The 25956-nt window shown below is 38.1% G+C and overlaps 1 protein-coding gene across 1 annotated transcript in view; it reads left to right on the forward strand.

The window, feature by feature from the left end:
• Nucleotides 1–25956, forward strand: part of Pou6f2 (POU class 6 homeobox 2) — a 487667-nt gene that overhangs the window by 219882 nt on the left and 241829 nt on the right. Inside the window, exons 3-4 of the mRNA XM_052157000.1 lie at nt 2256–2347; nt 5362–5590. Coding sequence (XP_052012960.1) covers nt 2256–2347; nt 5362–5590 — 321 coding nt within the window. The remainder of the gene's footprint in view (nt 1–2255; nt 2348–5361; nt 5591–25956) is intronic.

The raw sequence follows: 25956 nt of genomic DNA on the forward strand, positions 1-25956 counted from the left end.
GCAGGATTCCCCTCTGGCTGTACAGGAAGGCTTCTAGTCCTACAAGGTTAAGAGTTATACATGTGTTTGGGGAAAATGGAGATGCACATTAAGAAGAAACATTACTTTTTGATCCAGGCAGAAAAGCATATATAATCTCCTCTAGAGCCTGTGAAAGACGTCATTTTACACATGAAATTGTGTGGAATTGCCCCAGATTGTATTTAACATGGTTTTTGAGACTAGCCATTCTCAGAACAAGCTGCTGGGCACCACTTAGGGTCTCAGACCACCAAAAAATAAATATAAGCAAATGTAATCTGTATAGAGATATAGGGAATAGACATACACTTGAGTTAGCACAGTGCCTAGATGGGGACCAGTCCTCACAACTGCAGTGGGATCTGGTGAGAATAGAGGAAGAAATGGCTTCTTAACACATGAAGGAAATATAATACAAAGGGGCCTGTCTTGCTGTAAAACATTTTAATAGCAAGGTGTATATTTACTTGTTTTAAAGGACTTTTATAATTTTCTGCATTTTGTAAAACTTTTGTTTCAGAGTTTGGTATAAAAGTCTATGCCTGATAAACTTAAGGAAGCAACCATGGTTTTCTAAGCAGTAATTTTTTTAGCCATCTACAAATTAGCCTAATCTTAATATTTGACCAAAAGCACTATTTGGGGACTGAATGGAGGCCAAGAGATTTATACTACACAAAATGCTGTCTAGCTTAACTTGTCCCGGTTTTCAAACAAAATAAATAAACCACATGTAAAATTTAGAAGAAAGCTCTTTTGCATATATGGGGATAGTTGGTATCTTCTAATAGGTCATTTTACTCTTTTATTAAATGACAGTGATCATTTTAATGCCAAACATATCTTGACAGAATTCACTTTATAAAATGTCAGCAAGTCTATGTTTTTTATTAGTTTGCTCCAAATCAATTTAGAAATTTCAATAGAATGCTTGTAAGTATTCCCCAAGCAATGTCCATTCCTGACTTTCTGCACAAAAAATTACAAATTAATCAGATTTTCAAATTTCTGTATAATGGCTTTGCACATTTATTGCTTAATCCTATTATAAAATGCTATTATGATTGACACATCACTGTGGAGATAGAAGTCAATTGAATAATATGTAGCAGTCAATTTTATTTGTAGCTTAATGTGCTGAAGTATTTTTTCCACATTTCCATTATTTATAAGTCTGTCCCTTAGGAGACTATATAGAAGAATTTGTTTTAAATGAGCCAATAATACCTTCTTTAAAATTTATAAGCATGACAGAATCATATCTTTTCTCATTGGTTGGCCACTGCAGGCCAGTAAACAGAATTTGAAATCTCTTCCACTTGCTATTTATAGAAAAAACACCAGGAAAGGGGATCTTGTTCAGGTTTGCTAGGAACAAGATTTCAACCACTCCATTAGAAAACTCCAAGAAAACAGAAGCTCTCAATAGGGACACTTCAAAAATGGCTCCCAGTGTTGTTTATTTTTTTATTTAAGTATTTATTGCTTCCACCATTATCTTAAGCACTGTGCTTTATCCTGAAACAAAGCACACAAGCATGCAGACAATACTGGAAGACTTTAGAGATCTGCTGTCAGGGTACTAGAAATCCAACAGGATCTCAGCTCGGGAATATGGTATGTTCGGTGCCTACAGAGGTGGATCTCTGTGAACTGATGGTTAGACATCTCTTTTTCTCCGCACCCAAAAAAATTGCCTAAAGGAACCCATATTCTTTTTAGAATATTGTGATGGGGGAGGAAGCACTGAAAAAGGATGTGGTTTTAGAATGGGTATTCTTAAGAGTCCACCCAAAATCAACATGAAGAGATAGCTCAAGGGTACAGAATAAAGAGAGGAATTCCTATCAAGGAGCTACATGAATGGGCGTGGTCATGCCTGAGGGTTTAATAAGGCTTTGGACAAGTAGCTTATTCATTACTCATCTCTGCATAACAGACACAGTTTCACACACATGCATGAATGTGTGTGTACATACACACACTGAACTGGAGTGTGCTATCCAAACAGATGTCTAATGTTACGTTTTTGGTGTGTGTGTGTGTGTGTCCTGTTGACTTTGGTCAACCTGGATAGCATCATTTTTTTGCCATTGTCAAGTGATTTGAAAACTCTTGAAAAACTACTCTTTCACAAGCATCTCTTCTTTCGTGTCTGTCCTATGACATCGCAGAAATATGTTGTTCCCAGACTGGACTTGATATTAAGGGAACTTTTCTCATTTGAATTCTAGGGGCCAGAGGAAACACAGTCCTACCAGATCCAGGAACTCCTGAGCAGCACCAGGCCTGCCAGACCCATCCCAACTTTCCAGTTGGGCCACAGGTCAGTCTGTCTCAGCTGTTTTGCATTAGGCTGCATTAAGATGGTTTTACCAGATAAATAACCAAATAAATAATAATGAGTTAAATCCAATTAACTTCAACAGGGCAAAGATGGTGATAAAGTTTTGTATGGGAAGCTATATGACTAAATTATTTATTAAGTGCTCTGAAGAAAAAAATGTGTTTGCAAAAGTCTCTTCTTAAAGGAAAGGAAGGTTTTAATCATGTGGAAGTGGTTTTTTTCCCCTTAAAACCTTCTCCATCTAGGTTGTGGGCTAACATGCAGTTTTCTCGAAAGTAAAACTTTAATGACTGGAGTGTGAAGAAAATTAAGTTATTTCAACCTTACTATAGCCATTTTTGAAATACAAGATGTGATTTAATATAAAAAAGTTAATGCAATTTTAATGCTAGTTCAGCTTATTGGGTTTGACAATACTGTACATCACACATAGCTCTTGCATTAATAAAGAAATACATTCATTATTTTTTAAAGTCCAATATTTGTTTTTTGCAGCCTGGCGTGGGTTATATGGAGATGTAGAACACAATTATAAAAGGCTGGGCTTTCTTTAACCTCTGCCATCTACTGTGAAACTTTCAGAGTTCATCTTGCTTTTGTGGAGAGAGGTATCTGGGCCTTTCCCTCCCTATTGCTGTCATTGTTGCTCCTGGAAATTAACCACTTTCAGTCCAAGGAGCACTTGCCCAAGTGAAAAGCTTCACTCAGACTTACTCTTCCTCCGGTCACCATGAAATCTTTCAGTGGCCTCAGAACCCATCATTCACATCCGAGCCCAGACAGCTATGGGTAGACATGAAGAATTGGCATGTCTACTGGGAGACAGACCTAGAGAGAACTCAGGCAACATTGGTTTCTTTATGCCAGACCCTCATAATGTCATTCTTCTTTCCTCATGTGTTCATTTGTTTTTGTGCTTCTGCCTCTAAGCACAGGAGTCCTAACGTGTTTTAATATTCTAATTCTTATTAGAATGACAGACTCAGGTAGTGAAGAAGATGGCTCTGTGACAACCAGGAGCAGTCATACCCTATCTTAAGCCTAAAATCCAATCTTAAAATTTTGCACGTCAAGCCTCCAAACCTGTGTACAATCTGAGAGCTACTACATATCTTCCCTTGAAGTATTGTATAGATTGGCTGGTTACCTTACTAGGAACCTTGAGGCCAGGTTACAATTTCATTATTATTCCCCAAGTCTGATGATTGTTCCATTGAGTAACTTTGCATTTTTTTAAAAGGAGAGGCAAAGTTATTGGTGTAAATTTAGTAAACTAATCCACTGGGAGCTCAGAGCTTCCTTTGCAAGGATCTGGAGGATATTCTAGAGAGATAGCCAGGGGATGTGCCCACCCTTACCGTCATTCTTCAAATATAGAAATCCCATTTCTCTGAATCTGCTCCTTTTATTGGAGAAGAAGAGTAAAGAAGATGACTCTGGAACAGTCTATCTGGTCTTAAACTTGACCTTTCCAGGCACTAGATACGGAACTTCCAGTGAACTATAAAACTCTCTAGTCCCATTAGTGTGATAATTGCAGCATCACAATAGAGTCAGGTGATTATAATTTGGCATTGTTTCATGTCCATAGGAAAGTCAATTCTATATAAAGTTTCATTTTGAATCCTGTAGGGGAAAGTTGAGGGATTATATTTATTCCTCAGCTTCTGCAAGAATGTAGAAAATGTCCTGACTTAAAGACTCTAAGGTCAAATGACCTTTGCTGTTATGTAGTCATCCAGAACCAAAATCTTAGTATGTTGCTCCAGTGAAGACCTAGCTCAGGACTCAAGCAAGCTTTGTGCTCTACTGCTGCCTTTCACACCAAACCATGACCAGCCAGTCAGCTATCAAGAATAGACATACACATATATGGGTTTCTATAGTATTTGACCTTAAAGTGAAAGTATTTTATTTCTATTATATTTTAGAACTTGACATTATTAATAATTTATATAAAGAAGGCATATATACATTAGTTACGCCACTTTAATAGCAACCACTCATTTACTATCTTCTTTATTTTCATATCAGGAACATTTTATTTATTTATTTATTTATTTATTATTTATTTATTTATGTGTGTATACACATATATTTTTTTCTGTATGTATATATGCACACCAAAAGATGGCATCAGACACTTAAGAGCTGTCATGTGAATGCTAGGAATTGAACTAAGGACCTTTGGAAAAGCAGTGAGTGCTCTTAACTACTGAGCCATCTCTTTAGCCCCCCAGAGAACATTTTCTTTAACTTTCCTAAATAGGGAGCCAAATGATCCATATTGATGACTATACAATATCTCATCAGGATGTCACTATAACATGAACTGCTCAACATTTATGTGATTTAAAGTGTATTGCATAATTTCTTGCATTTATTTCTTTTCTCTTTGAATTCTATCATGAAGTTACATCTTAGAGTTTATTCTGAGTCAAATGGGGATGCATATATTTACCATTCTTGATATGTATGTTTTTCCAAATTGTTTTCCAAAGGATTATGCTACTATCCATGCCTTCCAGCCACAGAGGTATATAAAGGAATCATTAAAGGCCTAGCACAAGAAAATCTTTTACACTGTTTTTGTTATAGTAATACTTAAAAACTTTTGTGAACCAAAAATATAATAAAAATCCTATCAATATCAATGTCTTTTTTTCTGGGACAATATAGAATAAATTAACTAAACACTAAATATATGAGAACCCGGATCAAATGAAACTTCAATTTGCAATATGTAAAAGTACAGTATTTCTTCAAAAGGTATTAATTAAACCTCCACAGAGATTCTAAAAGAAATTGAAATTTTTTCAAAGACATAAATGAAACATAATGTCAAAATGTAATTTCTTCCATACACTCTTCCTTTCTCTGATGAAGTAGACTTGTTTGCCACTTCTTCAGAAACCTTCTGACCTGATATAATGGAGGGATTGTGCTCTGAAAGGCAATGTCTTGTTCTGATAGAAAGTTCTCTTGTTTTGCAGCCTCTTCTGACGCCACAGCAGTTAGCCTCTGCTGTGGCCGGGGTGATGCCGGGAGGCCCCCCAGCTCTCAATCAGCCTATCCTCATCCCCTTCAACATGGCGGGACAGCTAGGTGGTCAGCAAGGCCTGGTCCTCACACTGCCCACCGCGAATCTCACAAACATCCAAGGGCTGGTAGCAGCAGCTGCAGCTGGAGGCATTATGACTCTGCCATTGCAAAATCTACAAGGTAATCGTCATGCCCAGAGGCTGGGTGATGTTCTACTCAATGGGCTGAGTTGTCTAAAATGGACAAAAAGAAATGCACCCTGACTGGCTGGTTGGGGAGTGTGATTTAGCATTGTTTCTACCATGAAAAATGCAAAAAGGCTTCAGTAGAAAGCTGCATTTCCAGTTGTTTATGAGCTTGTTTGAGCCATGGTTTTACCAATCTGCATTTTCTCTCATGAACACCAAAGCCTTTCAGGCCCTCTAGAAGCACTTATGGAAGCAAGATCACTGTGGGACACACCATCATGTAAATGTGAAATCATTGCGTTGTTATTTGAAAGACATAGTTGTAATCTGACAAGATCTTCAATTTGCCCACAAGCGAGGAAAGATTGGATGTTATTACATCTGTGTGAGTGGTTGGGACACTATAAATACAAAGTGTCATTTGATGATTAATTTATGATTATTTTGCCACTAAATAGGCTTTAGATATAAGTGTTAAAGAAAGTCCATTATTTGAGCTTTTTGGTAGAAGGCAGCCTGTAATTTTATTAGGAGAAGCTGTTCTCTGTATTTTGAAAAGTTTAACTTTTCTTTAAAAGTTTGATAATACCAACACTGGTTGGCTTCCAAATTATTCACCAAAGAAAAAAATAATTACAGTGAAAACTGTTCTGAATAAGAATGCCATGTGTCCTACCAAACCAAACTAACCAAACAACAACAACAACAAACAAAAACCCAACTATCTAATTTGAGGTTACTTAAAACAATTTGACTTCTTCATTTATGTAAATGTAAGCAGTTATTTTGTTTTATAGAATGAAGGTTTGTCTGGGTAAATCCTCAGAATAACAATTCAAATTACTTTTAAATTGGTTAAGTGGTCCGTGTTTATTTGACTTATCAAATTGATTAGAATGTCAATATACACACACTAAAGGACAACCAAGAACTGGTGACCCTTGTCCCTCCATGCACTCTATGTATTCTGATATTCCATCCATTGTTGCTAACTTCTTAACTTTCATTTTAATGTTTAAAACAAAGTCTCTCTTATACCATTAAATTGTGCCAAGTACCTTGCCATTCATAAATCATGCATGCTCAGGATACACTAATGCATGAACTTTGCTTGTTTCAAATTTGAGTGCCTGAGAAGTCAGGAACTTGAGATTAAGCAAATAAAGCAGGAGTACACAAGGTAAAAGCAGAAGTAACAAAGTGTAGAGCCCGACTTCTTAATGTAGGTGGATGATGAAATCTTAATGAAGAAACAGGCATTATCAAAATGCGCCCTTCCATTTGGAACATGTGTGCTTATGGGAATATTGAATATTATAAATAAACATAAGCTTGTGGAGCTCCTGGGCTGTGAATTAATTCTGCTTGGTTAAGATGGACACCAAAGTCATACTGAAGGAGAGAAGTCTTTTTATACTTTTATTACAGGTCAGTGTTGTTGGGATTTTAGTGCCTGTTAGCCTAGGGGCTTAAAGTCAGTGATGGCCTATGGTGCAGCAAAGCCTTCTCCATTTTGTTTGGACATCAGGTTTAAGTATGATTTTAGGATTTAGACCTTGACTTCTTGGCTCTGTTGTTTTCGTGTCACCCCTGTGTGTTGTGCCCTGGATGAGTCCTTCGGTCCCCTCGGCAAATGTTCCAACCAACATCACCTTCAGTATATTTATGTTCTTAGACAAGCTCGTGTCAGACATAGAATTGTGACTAAACACTTCTCCCTTTGAAGTCATGTTTAAAGTGCCAATGGTCTTGGAAGGGAGATGAAGAACTCACTAATGTGAAACCTCCCAGCTATAGGTCAGCTGAGTTGAGGGAAGGTTCCCTCATTTGTCTTAAAATCAAGCTATAGTGGTGAGTTTAGCTACCCTTCTGCAACTTCCTCTCCTTCAGGGCCCAAATCAACACTAGATAAGGAAATTCTTCTACTTTGGGTTTATTTAAACTTTTCTGGTGCTTGCATTTCTATATATGATTTCTCAACACCAGAACTTACTAATCAAAGATGAAACCAAAAATGGTTCCTGGTTTTCTGGATACTGAGCTACTTCCCAAGACATAGTATACCTTCAATGATAAAATAAGGAAATTTCCAGGAAAACCAGAAGGATTTAGTATCCTGATGAGAAGTCCAAGGGTGGTAAGGATAATAAGAAGAAAGTGTCTTATGTTCATAGTGACTTCAATCAATGGCAGTCAATGAACTCTACTTGAACAGGAATGTCAGATACCACCTTGAAATCAGCTCCCCAGCACCCAGCCCAATGCTGGCTTTAGCATGATTAAGTGACATTCTACATCAGTGGTTCTCAACATATGGATTGCAACCCCTTCAGCAAACCTCTATCTCCAAAAATATTTACATTACAATTCATTCGCAGTAGCAAAATTAGTTATAAATTAGCAATGAAGCTTATTTTGTAGTTGGAGATGACCACAACATGAAGAACTGTATTAAAGGGTCATAGAATTAGGGAATGTTGAGAACCACTACTCTACAGTCTGTGGTGATCCTAGGCAATACTTAATAGTGGGCAAGCTTCCTGAGTTCTACCACATTGCAAAAGCTACTGTCATATGGGAGCATGAACAGATGGCTGGAAGTAAACAAAACCGTCTTTAAAGGTTTGATCAACTTTGAGATGAAGATGACAGTTGTAATGTCCTCAGCTTATAACTTTTCTCAAGAGTTGTGGCCTTGCCAATGAACACATTAGAATCAATCTGTACACACATTTCTATGGTTAAAAACTAGTATAAAGGCCAAAAAGCTGTTGTCCTTGCAGAACCCACTTCTCACACAATACACGTGCTGACTTTAGCCCAAGGTTTTCAGTCTTTTTAAATGTCTAATAAGCCTATTATCTGTAAGAGACATCCCTCTTTCCCAGTGATTTGAGGAGAAGGAGAGCAAGGCTTTTAAGTGGAACACACCTTGCCCAGCTGAAATTCCTAATCTTATATGCCTCACATAGATCTGGGTAGGTCCCTCTCTCCCCTTGTAAAGACTTATGTTTTCAATTTATAAATTAATTTAGCCAACAAGAACTTTCTGTGATAATTTTCTATCTTTCTTGTCCAATCCTTCACCTGATCTTCATTTAATTCAAAAGTTATAGATTTTCTAAGAAGATAAAAACAAGTTACCAACATCAATTTCTTAATAGCTTGGAACTCAGGGATAAATTTTCAAATATTTTCCTTTATACTAATGTGATGGAGAGTGTATTCTTTTACATCTCCTATCAAGTAGCATAGCATAGTTCTCAGAGGAGTTCATAATGCACACTATGATGAGTTCTGGTGAGGAGATGCAACACTGAAAATGGCCCTCCTAGATTCAGACAATGGTTCACTAGACAATCTCCACTTCAGAAGGAAATACCAAAGAGCAGCTGGGAATTTGAAAACTCAGAATGTCAGACTTCAGCAGCTCCCTGGATGGAATCTGAAGTTTTACAATTTTCCCTAGATGGTTTCTTGTATACATTCAAATTTAAGAAATAAAAGAGATGAAGACACTTTTTCATCTACAGTTGGCAACTCCTCACTTCACTCCAGTCTTGGTCCATTTGGGCTGCTAAAATAGAAATACCATAGACTTGGTGATTTAACAAACAGAAGACTTTTTTCTCATGATTCTGGAGGCCTAGAAGTCTATGATGGAGACATCAAATTTAGTTTTAACAGAGGCTCACCCCCTCATTCACTAATACTTGTCTCCTGAGTCTTCTCTGGCTCTTTGGGTTTTCTTTTACAAAGACACTAGTGGTCTGCTCTAACCACTCTCCAGAGGCCCTCAGTTATACCAATCCTTGGGGGATTAGGTTTTACTAGAAATGTGGGAGGAATACGAGCATTCAGGCCATAGCATTTCCTGACACAGCCAGATGTTCCTCATGCAAACTTTGAGCAGCCTATTTGGCCAAATAGTGCCCTCATGAACTCTACTGCATTTTTCCCCAGGCCAGATCCCCAGGTAAGAATATCAACCCAAGGTATATTTGTTTCTGTCAGTACATTTGTGTTCCAAAGACCGAGGGAACCAATGTTCTTGTTTAATGAGAGTTTTACTGAACTGTCTGGCCTAAGATTTTGTCTAGGAGAATCTTTATATTGCCCATAAAGATAACTTGAGGCAGCAGGAAATGCATCTGCAAGGTCTACAGGGTTTTTCCTCCTTCTTTCAGCAGGTCTTTCCACTCCATAAAGAGATTTACACCCATCATATCACTAATATTGTATTGATTGTAAAGGTCATGAGAATGAGGTATACTATGTAAGATCCCAGGAATAACCCTGTAGGCTAATCTCATTTCAGGCAAAACTGAGGTCTGAGTCTCAGGGAATTCAAGTGGTCATGAGGAGGCTAGCGGAATATCATATATACAGCAGGCGAGTGTCTATCCTCCTTACCCAGAATGACTAAGAATCCCTTTTTCATCTTTTCCTGCTCCCTTTGGCCACTTCTCTATTGCAACTTAGGCTCATTTGTTGTCTACTTCCCAGCTCATGTAGCCATGGGGAAATTTGTACCACTGTCAAGCTCCATTTGTGCTTATTGTCTTTTCTTTGCATTTATTAAAATCTTAGATTATCGAAGAAAGAAATCGTCTGTTAGGAAGGAATGTTTTTATTCTGGATTACCTTATAGGCTCACTAGCCAAGTGGGAGATTAACGGGCTCCATGTTGAAGTGTTCATTCTTATTCAATGCATATTAGAATGTGGTTTGACTATGCTTGGTCCATGGAAAGTGGCCTTATTAGAAGGTGTGGCATTATGGGAGGAGGTATGGCCTTGTTAGAAAAAGTGTGTCACAGTGTAGGTAGGCTTTGTGGGCTCCTAGTGCTCAAGCTCCACCCATTGTAGAAGAGCCGGTCTTCTCTTGACTGCCTTCTGGATGCTGCCTTGATTCCTGCCTTGATGATAATGGACTGAACTTCTGAAACTGGAGGCTGGCCACCCAGTTCAAAACACCCTCAGAAACACTATTTTTCATGCTTCTACACTGGTGCTCATTAAGCCCCGCTTAAAACATTCCACTGTTTTACAAAGCCCCCAAATCCACACCTCCTTCAATAACGCCACTTCCCATGAACCATGATAGCATGTTAAGTGTTATTACCTCGTCATTGTTTTCACTTGTATTTTTCATCGTAAATGAACTACAATCTAGAACTGGAGGGCACCCCTGTGATCCAATTCTTTAGTCTGGAAGACATGTGTTTTTGATCTGGATCTTGACAAGAAATGACATACACTTTAAATTAGATCTTGAGGCATAGTGGACATGAACTGTTTAAGCCCAGGCATGCCTTTAATTCCAGAAGAGAGAAACAAGCAGATCTCTGAGCTCAAAGCCAACCTAGAATAGAGCAAGTTACAAGTAGAGAAAAGCTTAGGTCCAGGTGTAGTGGTACATGCCTTTACTCCCTGAACTCAGATCGCTCAGTGTAAAGTCAGTCTACAGAGCATGTCCAAGACAGCTAAACTTAGGCAGCAAAGGAATTGGAAAACAGAAAGCTGATGATAATGTAATAAAACAAAGATGGCAGGTTCCAGCCCTAGCAAGCAGCAGAACTTGGCAGCTTTGGCCATTTGGCTCTGGCTTTAGAGTCAAGGATAGAAGGGGTTACTGGGACAGTTGATTCTAGTTAAGAAATTAAGAAGAAACCAGCATCACTGAGGTGAAATCTTCTGGAATGTGCTTTCTGAGAAGACAAAGAAGTTGTGTTCTAGAGATAGTCAAGGTTATACCTTGTGCTGCAGCTGGGCTTGGTAATATGTAAGAGTCACTCAAGTGGTACTGGTGTTGAAGGCATAAAGACGTCATGGAGAACAGCTGAAGCTAGCACTGTGAAAGTCCAGGAATGAAAGAAAGGGTCATGCAAAGAAGTTGAGGCATGGAACCATGAAGAAAGCCTATGAGAGTCTATTGGTGAAGTCTAGTTGCAGCAGAAGACCAGTAAATTGGAGATGCCAGTACAATGGAATGACTACAAAGAACGGGAGTAGCAGTGGAATGGGAGTCAACCAGAGCCTAGAGTGCTACAGAGGGCAGAGTTAGAGAAGGAGCCAAGAGTTCTACATCTTAATACATCTTGATCTGAAGGCAGCCAGGAGAAGAGTGACTCTTCTACATAAGGTGGAGCTTGAGCACTGGGAGCCCCAGCTACATAGTGACACACTTCCTCTAAGAAGGCCATGTCTCCTGCAAAATGCCATATCTCCTATACTGCCACTTCTCATGGACAAAGCACATTCAAACCACCACAGAATGTATGGAATCTGAGCAGGCATGCTGAGAGAACATGCTAGTTCTTTTGTGCAGTAGTCATAGGACTCACATTCCATGTGGCTATAATCAAACCCACAACTGTGAAATGAGACTAGTAATGACAATAAATCTGGAAGAAAGAAAACGACTGTGTTCTGTGTCACATGAGTTTTAAAACTCCTTTAAAAGTCATCATCTTCCCTTTCACTTATTCCTCTATGAAGCAGATACTGTGCTAAAAATAGCATTGAGTTACTCAAGAAATAATCAATTAGTTGAAATGGCAACATGAAATCTCTTCCTGGAACTCATACGAATGTGTTGAGTGTTATTTTGCCTAAACTCAGGCAGAAAATGAGAACATAAGGGTACACAGGGTGGATGTCAGTGACAGCTGCAGCAAAGGTGTTAATGGAACAGTGGGGGCTAGGGGGAGACTATGAGGACAGATGAGTCGGGCTAGTGACTTGTTCTCACAGCACAGACCACAGTGACCCACTAATCACTGTGGGCAACACAAATGGAGATTATAAATGTGCCATGAAGGAGATTTATATAGAAGTGTGAACACTCCAGTTAAGACAGGCAAAACATTTAAATTAATGACCAAAAAGACATTAGAGATTGCAGCTTAACATGAACACGAAAAAGCAATTAGAATCAAGACAAGTTTAAAGAAAAAAATCAGGTCAAAGATAGTTTTCCTGTCCTTGGCTCTGACAGGAACCCTGCCTGCTTTTCTCTGACTGCCTCAATTAGTTGGGTTTGTGTTGCTGTAAGAGAATCACTGATGCTGGCTGCCTGATGAACAGGTTTCCTTTGCTCAGAGTTGGGGAGATTCAAAGACTGAAATTTGGTGGGTTTGTAGGTTTGGTCTCAGGTGAAGGCCTTCTGCTTAAATCAGAACCTGGAGAATTAGTAAAGGAATTGGCTATGTATAGAAAGGGAAACACATGGAGTAATCCTACTGACAACCCTTTCTTGTGATAATTACATCGGGGAGTAGGGAGTCAGGAAAGGGGAAATCATTTGAAAGGTAAATAAAAAATATATCCAATAAAAAAAATCAGCATAAATTCCTTCTGATGATGATGCTCTCCATCACTGGATGGCCTTCTAGCATTGCCTTTTTTATTAACATTCACACCACTCCAAAACCATCAGGTGGAGATCAAACTTTCATCCAAGAATCTTTGGTGAACAAGCTATATCCCACCTATTATATTCCCCAAATTATTATCTGTACATGACAAAGAATTCAGGGATGCTTTTTGTGAGTTTTATTGCATTCCTGTTTTGTTTGTGGTATCATTGTCTTAACTAGGCTATACTGCATGAAATAAAATACATTGCTCCTTTCATTGAGTTCTGATGATAGTATACAACGTTGAAGTGTACATCTACCACAGTCGATAAATAAAACATTCTATTATTCCACCAAAAACCCCTTGTTACCCTTTTAAGTCAATCCTTTCTGTCTAATCTGGTAGCTCTAGATTTGGTATAGATTAGTGTTTTCTGTTGCAGAACTACACATAAACAGATTCATATTGTGTATTCTTTTAAACTCAGTGTCTATGATATTCATCTACTATATGTGTGTGTGTCCTTTTGTGTGATTTCAAAGAATCTTTTCAACATTATACTGTATCACCTCTATTTTGCCATTAACAGGCATAACAGGCATTCCAGCATCCCAGTTATGCATATACCATCAAAATCATTTCCGCTGGACCCAAGAAAAGATCCTTAGTTGGAGTTATATTAGTCAAGTTTCTTTGGAATAACAGAACCAATAGAGTGTATACACATGCGCGCGCACACACACACACACACACACACACACACACACTCAAATGAAAGATATAGACAGAGGATTCATTAGACTATTTCATATGATAGGCTTACAAATATCAAGGCTTCCTATTTACTGGAGACAAGATATCCTGGTAGCTTCTCAGTCCAAGAAGCTAGATGCCCAAGGGTTCCAGTTCAGTGCTGAAAGCCTGTAAGTTCCCTGGAGAGCTACTAGTGTTAAGTCCAAACTGGTAAACCAAAGAAGCTAGAGTCTGATGTCAGCAGAAGCTATAGACTCCATTCAGAAAGAGGTCACAACATCAGGAATCTTCAGTGCTTTTTACCTTGAGCTCTCCTGTAAGGTACCATTTAATGGAGGGCAGGTCTTCCCTAACAGATAATGATCTCTAGAAGTGTTTTAATGGAATGCCTATTCTAATGGAATGTCTTCTAGGTGATGCTAAATGCACCCAAGTTGACTATACCAATCACCACAAGGCCTTCCAGGGGTTCATGCTTGGCCAATACTCTCCTCAACTCATGGTCCAAACTCTAGGGTCCCACCATGTCTGTCATCTATCTTGACAACATACAATGAAGATTTTCTTTAAAAAGGATATAAAAGCTATCTGTGTTTGTGTGGAAGCTTTGGGGTTGAAGGATTACCTCATGCTCCAAGGGTGAAAACACTTGCTCAGAACAGACAATCTCCTGGTCTGTTTGTTTCCAGGCAGATCCATGTGCCAGTTTTTCCAAGATGCAAATCTCAAGTCTAATATATTTTGTTTCTTTTCCGTCATATCCTTCTCTTATAATTTAGTCAACCTTAGGGTGAGGAAACACTGGGCTCTTTGCCATTTTAAAAATATACTCATCTCCCATGACTCTGAACAAACTGTGGTATTTGCCTGAAAACCTGTCCTTTTCAATCGCTTTCACTGTGACCATCTGAATTTCTGCTTTTTTTATTCCTTTACCCATCAAAACTTTCTCTCTATAAACCTCTCTAAATGGTTTTCATTTCTTTGTTTACAAGCAGGCCAACTCACTAGAAGCAATGGCATCAGCATTTGTGATCCTCAGCTTTGGAAAATATAAAATGCCTTGTTTGCATCTGACTCTGTTCCCAGAATGATATCCCTGTGAATATCACCAATATTTAATTCAATGATGTTACCCAGGAATGGAGTATATTACTGAATCACCTATTAGAGGTGTGCAAGATTGGATGGGTGAGTAGGTGGGTGATAAATAGAGGCTGATAAATAAGTCAATAAATATTAAAGAATCACTAGGGGTTGGTGAAGTAGAGAGAAGCAAAAATCCCTTAGTTTAGAAGAGCCATGAGAAGAACAAAATGTATCATGTCTATGAAGATCTCTCTTGCTCAAATCAAGTTGTCAAAGAGTCAGAATAAAGAGAAAAGTAATATTTGAACTTCTCTTGAACATAAGAATGGGAATCATAGATCTCATATGTTATAGGTGAACATATTTAACATCAATGTTATTGTGTTACATTTTCAAAGATATGTGTTTGCATTTGTAATAGTAATTTTAAGATTTAATGTTTCTAATAATAATATAAGAATTATGACAGACCAAAAACCTTAGAAAAAGAGAAATCCAGACTAAGACATGGTTCTAGAAATGAGAACAAACAAACACTATATTAGGCTACATAGTTTGAATCATATAATAAAAAAGGATACTAGTTTGATGAGAAACAGATATAAAAATATCTGGTTTTGTTTTTCACTAGCACAAAACTTACTTGTTTATTTACAAAATGCTTTTTGAAATTCTAACTTCCAATGTGGCTTTAATGGCTTGAATGAAAATGGTCCCAATAGACTCAGAAGTTTGAATACTTACTGCCCAGTTAGTAGAACTGCTTGAAAAGGATTAGGGAGTATAGTCTAATTGGAGGAGTTATGGATACTTTGGAGGAGGTGTGTCCCAGGAGTGGGCTTTGAAATTTGAGCCTCTTGTCATTAATCTATCTGTCTCCTACCTAAAAATCAAGATGTGAGCTCTTATCTTCTTACCATTATTTATGCTTTGACACCATGGACTGTAACCATCTGTAACTGTAAGCCTAATTAAACATTGTATTTTATAAGTTTCCCTAGTCATGGTGTTTTATCACAGTAATAGAAAGGTAAGATAGATGTTGTGACCAAATACCTGACAAGAAACAACTTACAAGAATAAATATGTTTTCAGGCTTACAATTTGGGGAGAGAGTCCACCACAGCAAAGAAGGCATGATGGAAGGAATAATTTGAAGCAGGGATAGCTAGAACAGAAGGCAGAGAGTTACATCAGACTCAATGCCAGGAAACACAAGAATTTGTGTAGCCAGGGTATAATACTAAAGCCTTTTGTCTTCCACCCATACTCCCTGTCCTCCAGCAAACAATGTTATCTTGATACCGTGGCTCTTAAAAGTTTTATAATCTCCCAAATTAGCTTGGGCCAGGTGTTCAACCACATGATCCTGTGGGGGACATTTCTCATTCAGATTATGACACATGGTGTAATAGATTATGACCTAAACTTGGGGTATACTGATCACTATTAAAAAAACCCTCTATGGCACAGGAATGCACATATTTCCCATCTAGAGAATAAAACAGGTGAAGTGAGGCAAAAATAGAAATGTAACATATACTGTATAGGGTAATAAGTCATGGCCTCTACATTGCACAGAAAACCTGAAGAGTTGTTCAACTAGGAGTGTCCCCAAACAAAGTTCTAAGAGCTAAGAACAATTTCATGAATCTGGAACACAGAAACTTTGAACAACTTGAAGAATAGGATGTCAATATTATTTAGCTTTCACTAAGCTATAGTAAATTAACAAACAAGTAAATCCTAGTGTTATCCAACAACCCACATATGTTTCTTTGTTTATTTCTGATTATGTGTTATCTCCAGGTGAGCAGGAACTCTGCTATATAGGCTATCAGCTCAACTCTAGGGTTCAAACTGAAAAAACAACCCATCTCCCCAAAATGATATTCTCATTTATTGTGAAGGAACAGAGAATGACTGAACCCCATTGCCCAATGGGCTTTGCCAGTGATGTCCTGAACATGTGACCATGTAAGTCACTTGATCAAGCATGCTACCAGAATAATGGTGGATGGAGAAGAAACGTCTAAAAGAGATGAAGGGGAGCTTGTGGTTGTAAGCTGTATTACAGAGTCCTCCATCATTTCAATAGCTACAAAGACATTTGACTTGTGTGGTTGTACTGGCTGGTTTTGTATGGCAACTTGACACAAGCTGGAGTTACCACAGAGGAAGAAGCCTCCCTTGAGGAAATGCCTTCATGATATCCAGCTATAAGGCATTTTCTCAAGGAGTGAGGGCCTAGCCCATTGTGGGTGCTACCATCCCTGGGTTGGTAGTCTTGGGTTCTATAAGAAAGCAAGCTGAACAAGCCAGGGAAAGCAAGCTAGTAAGCAGCATTCATCCATAGCTTCTTCCTGTCCTGACTTCCTTTGGTGATGAACAGCAAAGTGGGCGTATAAGCTGAATAAACCCTTTTCTTCCCATCTTGCTTCTTGGTCATGATGTTTTGTATAGGAATAAAAACCCTGACTAAGACAGTAATCTTAAAATTCCTGCAGCACTGAGGCTCCAAAATTTCATTAGATGAACACAGAAGGCTACACCTTATGGAGGCTCCATGGAACATGTACATCAGTAACTACTTAAAGTTATAGAATTCAAACAATGAATTTGCAATTGGATGATAACTACTCAAAAGGATTACAAAGTACTTAAAATAGTAAGTTAACACTTATGAAATTATTATTCCTGCTTTAAAACATTTAATTTATTCTTAATTAAAATATAACTACATCATTTCCTACATCCTTCTCCTGCTTCATACACTTCTACATATCCACAATTCCAGATCCATCTCAAATTAATGTCCTCTTATTTTAATTATGACTATTTTAGATAGATAGATAGATAGATAGATAGATAGATAGATAGATAGATAGATACATACATACATACATACATAGATACATGCATGCATGCATAGATGGATGGATAAATAAATAGAAAGAAAGAAAGAAAGAAAGAAAGAAAGAAAGAAAGAAAGAAAGAAAGAAAGAAAGGAAGGAAGGAAGGAAGGAAGGAAGAAAGAAAGAAAGAAAGAAAGAAAGAAAGAAAGGAAGGAAGGAAGGAAGGAAGGAAGGAAGGAAGGAAGGAAGGAAGAAAGGAAGAAAGAAAGAAAGAAAGAAAGAAAGAAAGAAAGAAAGAAAGAAAGAAAGAAAGAAAGAAAGAAAGAAAGAAAGAAAGATAGGTAAACATGTAGATGGAGCCTGCTGAGTCAGTTTAAGTTGCTGGTAGTTCTATCTTTTTAGTGCTGATCCCTTTGTATCAGATTTTAAGATTAGGGAGCTCATCTCAGGAGAAGACTTGCTCTCCCAGCTATCCTTAGATTCCTATGGCTCTTAATCTATGGATGGTGATAGTGTCCCATCAACACTGACATGTCAGGCTGTTGTCATTGTTCATGTTTTCTTTAGGCAACCATATTATTGAAACTGTGTTGAATATGTGGCACTATGTCTGAAAGACACAATCTTTCTACGGACTTTCTTGTCTTCTGGCTCTTAAAATCTTTCTGTCCTCTCTTCTGTGATTTTCCTTGGGCCTTAGGTGTAGGGATTGTGCTGCAGATGTATAACGGGCACCCTGTGGTCACTTGTTTCCTGAATTTTGGCCAGTTGCAAATTTCTGTAATGGCCTCTATCTGCTACAAAAAGAAACTTCTTTGGTGAGGGCTGAAAGTGACACTTAACTATGGGTATAAATATCAATGTTTAAAATACATTTAAGAACTAGGCTCATTTAGGAAATTGGCGGTAGTAGATTCTCTTCTAAGATGTATAGCCTTGTTAAGCCTTGGTAGTTGGTTAGATTTCCAGTACTTTGATTTCCCTTGTGTTGAGTGTGTCTTAAATCATATCAGGATAGGACTGTCATTTGTTTTTCCTCCCTTATCCACTCGTATAAACACCCTGTGGTTCTACTGAAGCTAGTCCTCAAGGAGGAGGCTTTCTGGTAAGATCCAGCTTGGGTCCTGAGTCCTTTGTTTGAAGTGCATGTTTTTTCATCAATAGGAACTTACCTTGAAGTTCCAGGATGCAATCAAAGGCAATAACAGTGGCCTATATTGTCCTAGGAATCTCCTACACCCTGCTAGGCAACAATGCCAAAAAGGGGGATTTTTCCTGGAACTAGAGTATTTAATAGATAGTCTACGGCTCTTGGAGGGTATTATCACCCCAAATGGCCTAATTTCATTTAAATCATTCATATATATATATATATATATATATATATATATATATATATAATTTATATTTCATGCCCTCCCTAACCATTTTTTCTCATTTCCCCTTGATCATTTAATATTCAAGAAAAGAAAAATTGTAGGGACCAGAAGTAGATTGATGGTTTCTGGATATGATGAGGCAGTTAACAATAAAGGAGACACAGGAATGCAGAGGCTGATGCACTGCTCTCTTCTATCCATAATGGTGGTCACATGAATTAAATGTATGCTTTATTAGTGGACTAATTTGGAAACACTAAAGAAAGATGTTTGGGTACAAAATTGCTGATGGGGTTAAAGCCCGAAAAAGCTTCATGGAAAACTTCCATTAAAAATGTTGTTGGTTCCACTTTGTGGATAGAGAAGGTAACACTAAAACAATGGAAGTTTAAAATGCATACTTTACCTCAATTATGCAAAAAAAAAAGCTCAAACACACACACACACACACACACACACACCACAAAGAGGAAAAAATCAGCAGTATGATATGTTTACCTTTCACTATTTCTGGGATCCCTAAGGAAGCTCCCTTAAGGTATGTCTGTAGATGCTCGAGTGCTGTCCATAAGATGATGTAGTATTTATAAATTTCCAGGATCATCCTCCTGAATTTTTAATACATTTCCAGGTGACTTATAATACCTGTAAATAGTATATAAAGAGTTGTTATGCTATATTGTTTAGGCAGCATTGACCCAGAATACTATATATGTGCAAACACACTTTATCCAAAGCTTAGTTGACCCTGAGGATATGCAATGTACAGATTGAAGGGCCAATTATATACAAGTCTTATTAATAGAGTCTACAAAGTCAGAGATTATAAATAATTGAATTTCTATTTCTCACTATCTTGATACTGTAAAATGTCCGCATTAATGATTATTATCTTAAAATGAAAACACTTTGTATTGATTAAGGTGGAAAATCATACCCAAAAATGTTATCCCTAGCATGACCAAGGATAGGTATGTTAATTTTCTATCTCGTTTTCCAAAAACCAACAATGAACTCAAAGTTCATTAGTTCTCAAAATAAAAGCAATAAAAACATAAAAATGTACATTTATTCTGTGTCAGCAGGATTTCCTGTCAGTGACAATGTCTATAAGGGGGTAGGTCATATTGGCTGGCATTGGTATTGTTGATGTCTGGATGGTGGGCATACGGACTGAATACCCACATGCTCATCTTAAAAACAAAGAATTCCTAGGGATTGCTTACTCCTAGGAGTTTCTTTTATGCTGTCCTGCTGACACTCACACTCAGAAACATGAGCGCTACAGCAGACATGAGACTGCTTCTGGCTTTTAGTATTTAGTGGTTTGTGGCTTGTTGTTACCAAGTACAATATTAAAAGTGCCTAGTGCATAAATTCATATTTGCACTGTGAGTCAGAAGAGTCCCACATGACACATCATACAATAATACCAAATCCACCATGAAGAAGTTGTGAAAGGTAGTTACAATGTGTCTTACTTTGGCAGTTTTCATACCTTTGTGTCTCCAAGGCTTCAAACATTTTATTTAAAATACCCAGAGAGCATGCTCTGCAGTACATTATCCTTGAAACAGGCATTGCTGAGGCACTGGGGCATGGATTAAACTAGAAGCGCATGAATGAGGAGTTTGACTAGTATACTGCGTATTTAAGAGATACTGTCAATGGAATAAAGCATTGTCAAAGGATAATGGTTTCCAGCTGCCACATAAATGTCAAGGCAGAGCCAAAGCATTTACTTTCAACGCAAAAGGCAAGAAAGTGATGTGATCCCCAGTTTGCACATAATAAGGCTGTAAATCCATCAGGAATTTCCACAGCATCTCACAATCTGTCTATGCTAGGCTGTGCAAACTGGATTAGATTCCAAGTTGGCCATCAGAGCGGACCAGAGAAACTCCTTCCCAAGATGGCTGCTGCTAGATGCCTGTCTGGAAAAGGACCAGCCCATGATGAAAGATAGCAGCAGGGATTACCAGCTTACCCAAAGGAGGATTTATGTAGCTTGGAGAAGAGGGAGGCATGAAGAATGAAGAAACACTGAAGATGTTTCCTAGCTTCTTTCTCCCTGCAGTTTAGAGAATGGGGAGCTACTATTTCCCCCAAGAAAATTATCTAAGTGTTTGATTCCCATGGGGCACATTCCTAGTGAGAGGTGACAACAATGGTATCTGAGCTGCTTCTAGGGAAAAGCTAAACCCCATTTCTTCCCAAAAATGATGCCCAGACATTGATGGATTTATTTCACAATGCTTTGCTTAGCATCTTTCCAGGTACTGTGGTAGCCTCCAGTCTAATAAAAAGGCTATTGCAATAAAACAGGGACAGAGCATTGGTGGTAGCAACAAAGAGCAGAGGGCAGCTTCAGAAGCCTTGGGGATATGGATTTGAAAACACCTAATATCCCACATAGAGTGAGAAGAAGTAAAAGGAATAACAGATTCATTGGTCAGTTCAGTGATAAGAAGCTAACTACTTAAATGGAGATACAAATGCTACCTAGAATCCTTGGATCCAGAATGTAGAATGGAATCTGTGTTGGAGATGCCGATTCAGAAGCCATCAGTAAATATGACTGAAGCCAGAGAGAGAGTGCGGGTTTGGCGCAAGAAGAGATCTGAAAAGGAACTTCACAATTCCAGGCCCGAGCATAGGCAAAGAAAGACTCTCCAGCTCACTCTACTCCAAGCTCTCAGGGACTCCTGCAATTATGTCAGCACTAGATCCTCTTTCTAGGGCAGAATTGATACATTTATAGTAGAGTTTTTGTTGCTTATCCTTTACATAGGATGAGCCAAGCTAGAAAGAAAGAGAAAAAGAAAAAAGAAAAAAAAAACCCTCTGTCAGTTGGCTATTTAATCTTCTAAGGACATGCCCAGTTTTCAAATATAAAACAGTTATCTTAAGAGTTTGTACATGAAAGCTTTGGCAGTGTTTTCTCTTTTGCTGAAAAGGAACTCCATTGATTTAGATCTATTATTTAAAGATGTAGTTGTAGCCCTAAAATCTCAAAATGAAAATGTTTGAATCCCTTTTACTCTTTCTTCTCCTTAGAGCACTTAGGTCACACCGATGATAGTTCTGTCAGTTGACTGAAATGACCTTCGATGTAGAGAATTACACTGGCAGTTTTTGTGCTCTGTAAAAAACCATAATTTAAGAAACATGTTTTTTGGGGTGACTTATATGGTAAATGTAAGTAATGTAAGCAAAATTAATTTTGAAAAAATATTGATCTAATGTTAGCCTTTTACTTTAGTCTTTTTCCCAAAATACATTGCTCAATTATGCTTACTAAGAATTCAGCCAAAATTTTGAAGGAAAAAAAATCCCACATGGTATGTTTGCTCTTATCAGGGGAATAAGATTAGCATGTATGCTGGGATCCATTAGCACATCTTTTTATGCATTTCAGTTCCCCTGAGTACTGTTATGCTTGAAATTCTTAGCGGAATGTATAGATGTACTCAGCATTTGAGAAAATATAATTTGAGTTTTCTGTGTTTGGAAAATAACTCACATAGGAGAAGGTTATATTAAATAAATAATAGAGGTAAAATTTATACTTCTATATATTTCAAAGCTAATGTCACTAACTTACAATGGGATGGTAACGTGAAGACACAATGCTGTAATATGATTGATTTGTTTTGACATCAGCCAAATAATTGAGAGTGAAAGGTGTCAGCACAGATGAGATACTGTACAAGCCATGTTCAGTAGGCAGCCCCAGCAGCTACAGCCACGGGAGTATTATTTCTTTTGATTTTTGTGCTGTTCTTGACTTCTAGTTGATTAGGGAAGCCATGAAAGGTACACAACTTTGCCAGCTGTGGAGGCTTCCGGAGAGCACAGGCACATTTAGGAGTTTGTCAAGTAGTTGAAGAATGAAGAGTGACAAAGGCTCTGAGACAGCAGCGGCAACCAAGCTATACAACATCTGTCCCTCCCTTTCTTCTGCAAGTTCCTGCTGCAGTGCATTTTTGCCTCATTTTAAAGTAATTTGGAGTCAGAGAAAAGATTTGATCCCAGAGAAGGGGATGTGCCTGGTGAGGTCTCTCTGCCATACTACTTGTCTGAAACCCAAGTGCCTTGTCAGAACAAGACTTGAGATGCTCATTTTATATACAAGGTAAATGATCAGAAGAGGATAAATTAGGACCGCCTCTGCCCTTAGGCAAATCTGGGGTGTGCAAGTTAATAGAGTCGTGTGTGGATCATACTGACCAGCTTTAATTCCAGGCATCTACTCACTTGTCTGATGTCTGTGGCTATTTTTAAAGGTTGTTTTAAAGATTAAATGTGATATTAGATGGCACACACTTAGCACAAATCCTAAGTGTACAACGATGAGTGCTACTTTTATGACTGAAAGATGTGAACTCTAATATGGCAGCCATAAGCCACGTGACCTTTTGACAGTTAAAAGGTAGCTGTGGAAAGGTGAAATATGCAATCAATAGAAAATGCAAGCCTTTCCATTCATAGTGGTTAAATCTATTAAGGATATGTTGTTTTATTTAGATATGATACATTTTTGAAAATAGATTCTTCTCTCATGTAATATATCCCAACCACAGTTTCACCTCCCTCCACTGCTCCAGGTTATCCTTCACCTGCCATCTCACAGAGATCCACTCCCCCTCTGTTTACTCTTCAGAAAAAGAGCAAGTGTCCAAGAGACAACAGCCAAACAAGACAAGATATAATAAGACAAGGCAGAAGCCCTCATAGTGAGGCTGGACAAGGAAACCCAATAGGAGGAAAAGAATCCCAAGAGCAAGCAAAACAAGACAGAGACCTAGATATGATGCATTGTTAAACTAATTTTCCTGGTTCATTTTTCTCATTTTAAAGTACAAATGCCAGACTTCTAAATTGCATGTGTGTCTCACATTCTTTGCCTTGGTCAGCGTTGGCTGAAAGGAGCTGCCTGCATCCCAGGTACATACAGCACTGGTTATGGGGTCGTGTTGATGAAAAATAATTAAATGCATACATTTCAGTCTTGGAAACTCATGTAGAAACTTAGAAAATACCCATGTAGACAGTAGTATTAGATATCTCACAGGCTCCCTCTATGGTCTTGGAATGCTGGACTGTGAGTGTGTAGAGAAAAGCAATAGTAGATTCTAAGAAGTTTCCATTCATCAGAATATAAAGTGATCTTTCTCTTTAGACTCTAAAAGGAAATTCTCTAAAAATTAGAGAATTGTAATATTTATAGTATAATAAACCACACATATTTGTATGCAAGTCATCACATATGTGACATACATAAAAGTGATATCAAATAAACAAATGTCAATGCTGGCTACATTGCTTACACTACATCTTAGGGATGTTCTAGTTATTGTACAAGGCAATGGGTTCTGTGCTGCACTGTGTGACATAAGTCATTACAATTGTTCTTACATTACAGTTCTCCTGTTTGCAATCTTAAGAAATTAATCAGATGAGGTCCCTACATCAGTTATTTTGAATACCATTATACTCTGAAGGTCACTCAATCTTAGTCATACACAGAAAGTCTTTATTCTTTGTGTAGTGCATTCCTTTCTTCTAGAGCTTCCTCACTTCTTTAGTGAAGGTTTACAAGGAGTGAAGTCCTCATTTACGTTTCCTTTAACTGCTTAACTGGCCTTAGAATTCTAAGTTACTTTTAGAAAATGAGGAAATTGTCATCCATCCTTGATGTTTTCCTGATGATAAGCACCATGTTATCATTCCTTCATAGATAAAATGCAGGTTTGATTTTTCAAATTTAAAATGTTCTCTTCAGATTAGAGGTTCTCCAATTTTTTGAGTGGAAAGTCTTTGTGAATTGATTTCTGCTTCTCATGCTCAGGGTATTGTGGTTCTCTTGTGATGCCTACAGTGGCCACCGCACTCTCTGGCGTCTGCTAACTACCCCCTTGTATTCCCTCCTCCTTACAGCATGCGCGCTACAGATTTGTGATCTTCACTTACTCTCTGCAGCTGTGTGTACTGTTCAACCTTAATTTTTTGTTTTAAAGAATGTACTCAATTCTTTTAAGTTTTACTTCTCTCTTCTTTCACTTTTGCTTAGTTCTCTTTGTTTTAAATATGCTGATTTGTTTGTTTGTTTGTTTGTTTGTATGTTCGCTGTTTTGCTTCTTTCTGCATCTAACTGTCCTTCAGTTTAAGTATATGAACAGCTAACTAAAGTACTATCCTTGTAGTTGTCATAGTGGATAGCTTCTTTAGGGTAAATAATTTTCTACGTTGGAATCACTTTAAGCACAGATTTTTTTCCTAAGCAAACTTTCAACCTTTGGGACTGTGTGAGTATTGCTAATAATAAAGTTTGTTTATGTGGAATGTCCAACAGATTTCAATCAATAATCTATTATGCAATAATCAATAATCAATAATCTGCCATGCAATATTTAGATCTAGGTTCCAATTTTCCTTGGGTTATGTTTTTCCTAAACAGAACTTTTTTCTTTTGGGATATTTATTGACCTTTCAGATGTTATTCCTTTTCCTGCATCTCCCCCCCCCCTCTGCTGAGCACCCCTATCCTATCCTGCCTCACCCACCCACTCCCACCTCCCCACTCTCGAATTCTGCTACACTGGGGCATTGAGGTTTCTCAGGACCAAGGGCCTCTCCTCTCATTGATACCCAAGGCCATCCTCTGCTACATGTGCGACTAGAGACATGGGTCTCTCCATATGTATACTTTAGTCTCTGGAAGTTCTGGGGTGTCTGGTTGGTTGATATTGTTGTTCATCCTATGGGGTTGTAAACCCCTTCAGCTCTTTCAGTCCTTTCTCTAACTCCTCCATTGGGGACCCTGTGCTCAGTCCAATGGTTGGCGTGAGCATCCGCCTCTGTATTTGTCAGATCTGGCAGAGCCTCTCAGGAGACAGCCACCTCAGGCTCCTGGCAGCA

The sequence above is a fragment of the Apodemus sylvaticus genome, chromosome 14 (assembly GCF_947179515.1).
Source record: "Apodemus sylvaticus chromosome 14, mApoSyl1.1, whole genome shotgun sequence".
NCBI classification, from domain to species: Eukaryota; Metazoa; Chordata; class Mammalia; order Rodentia; family Muridae; genus Apodemus; species Apodemus sylvaticus.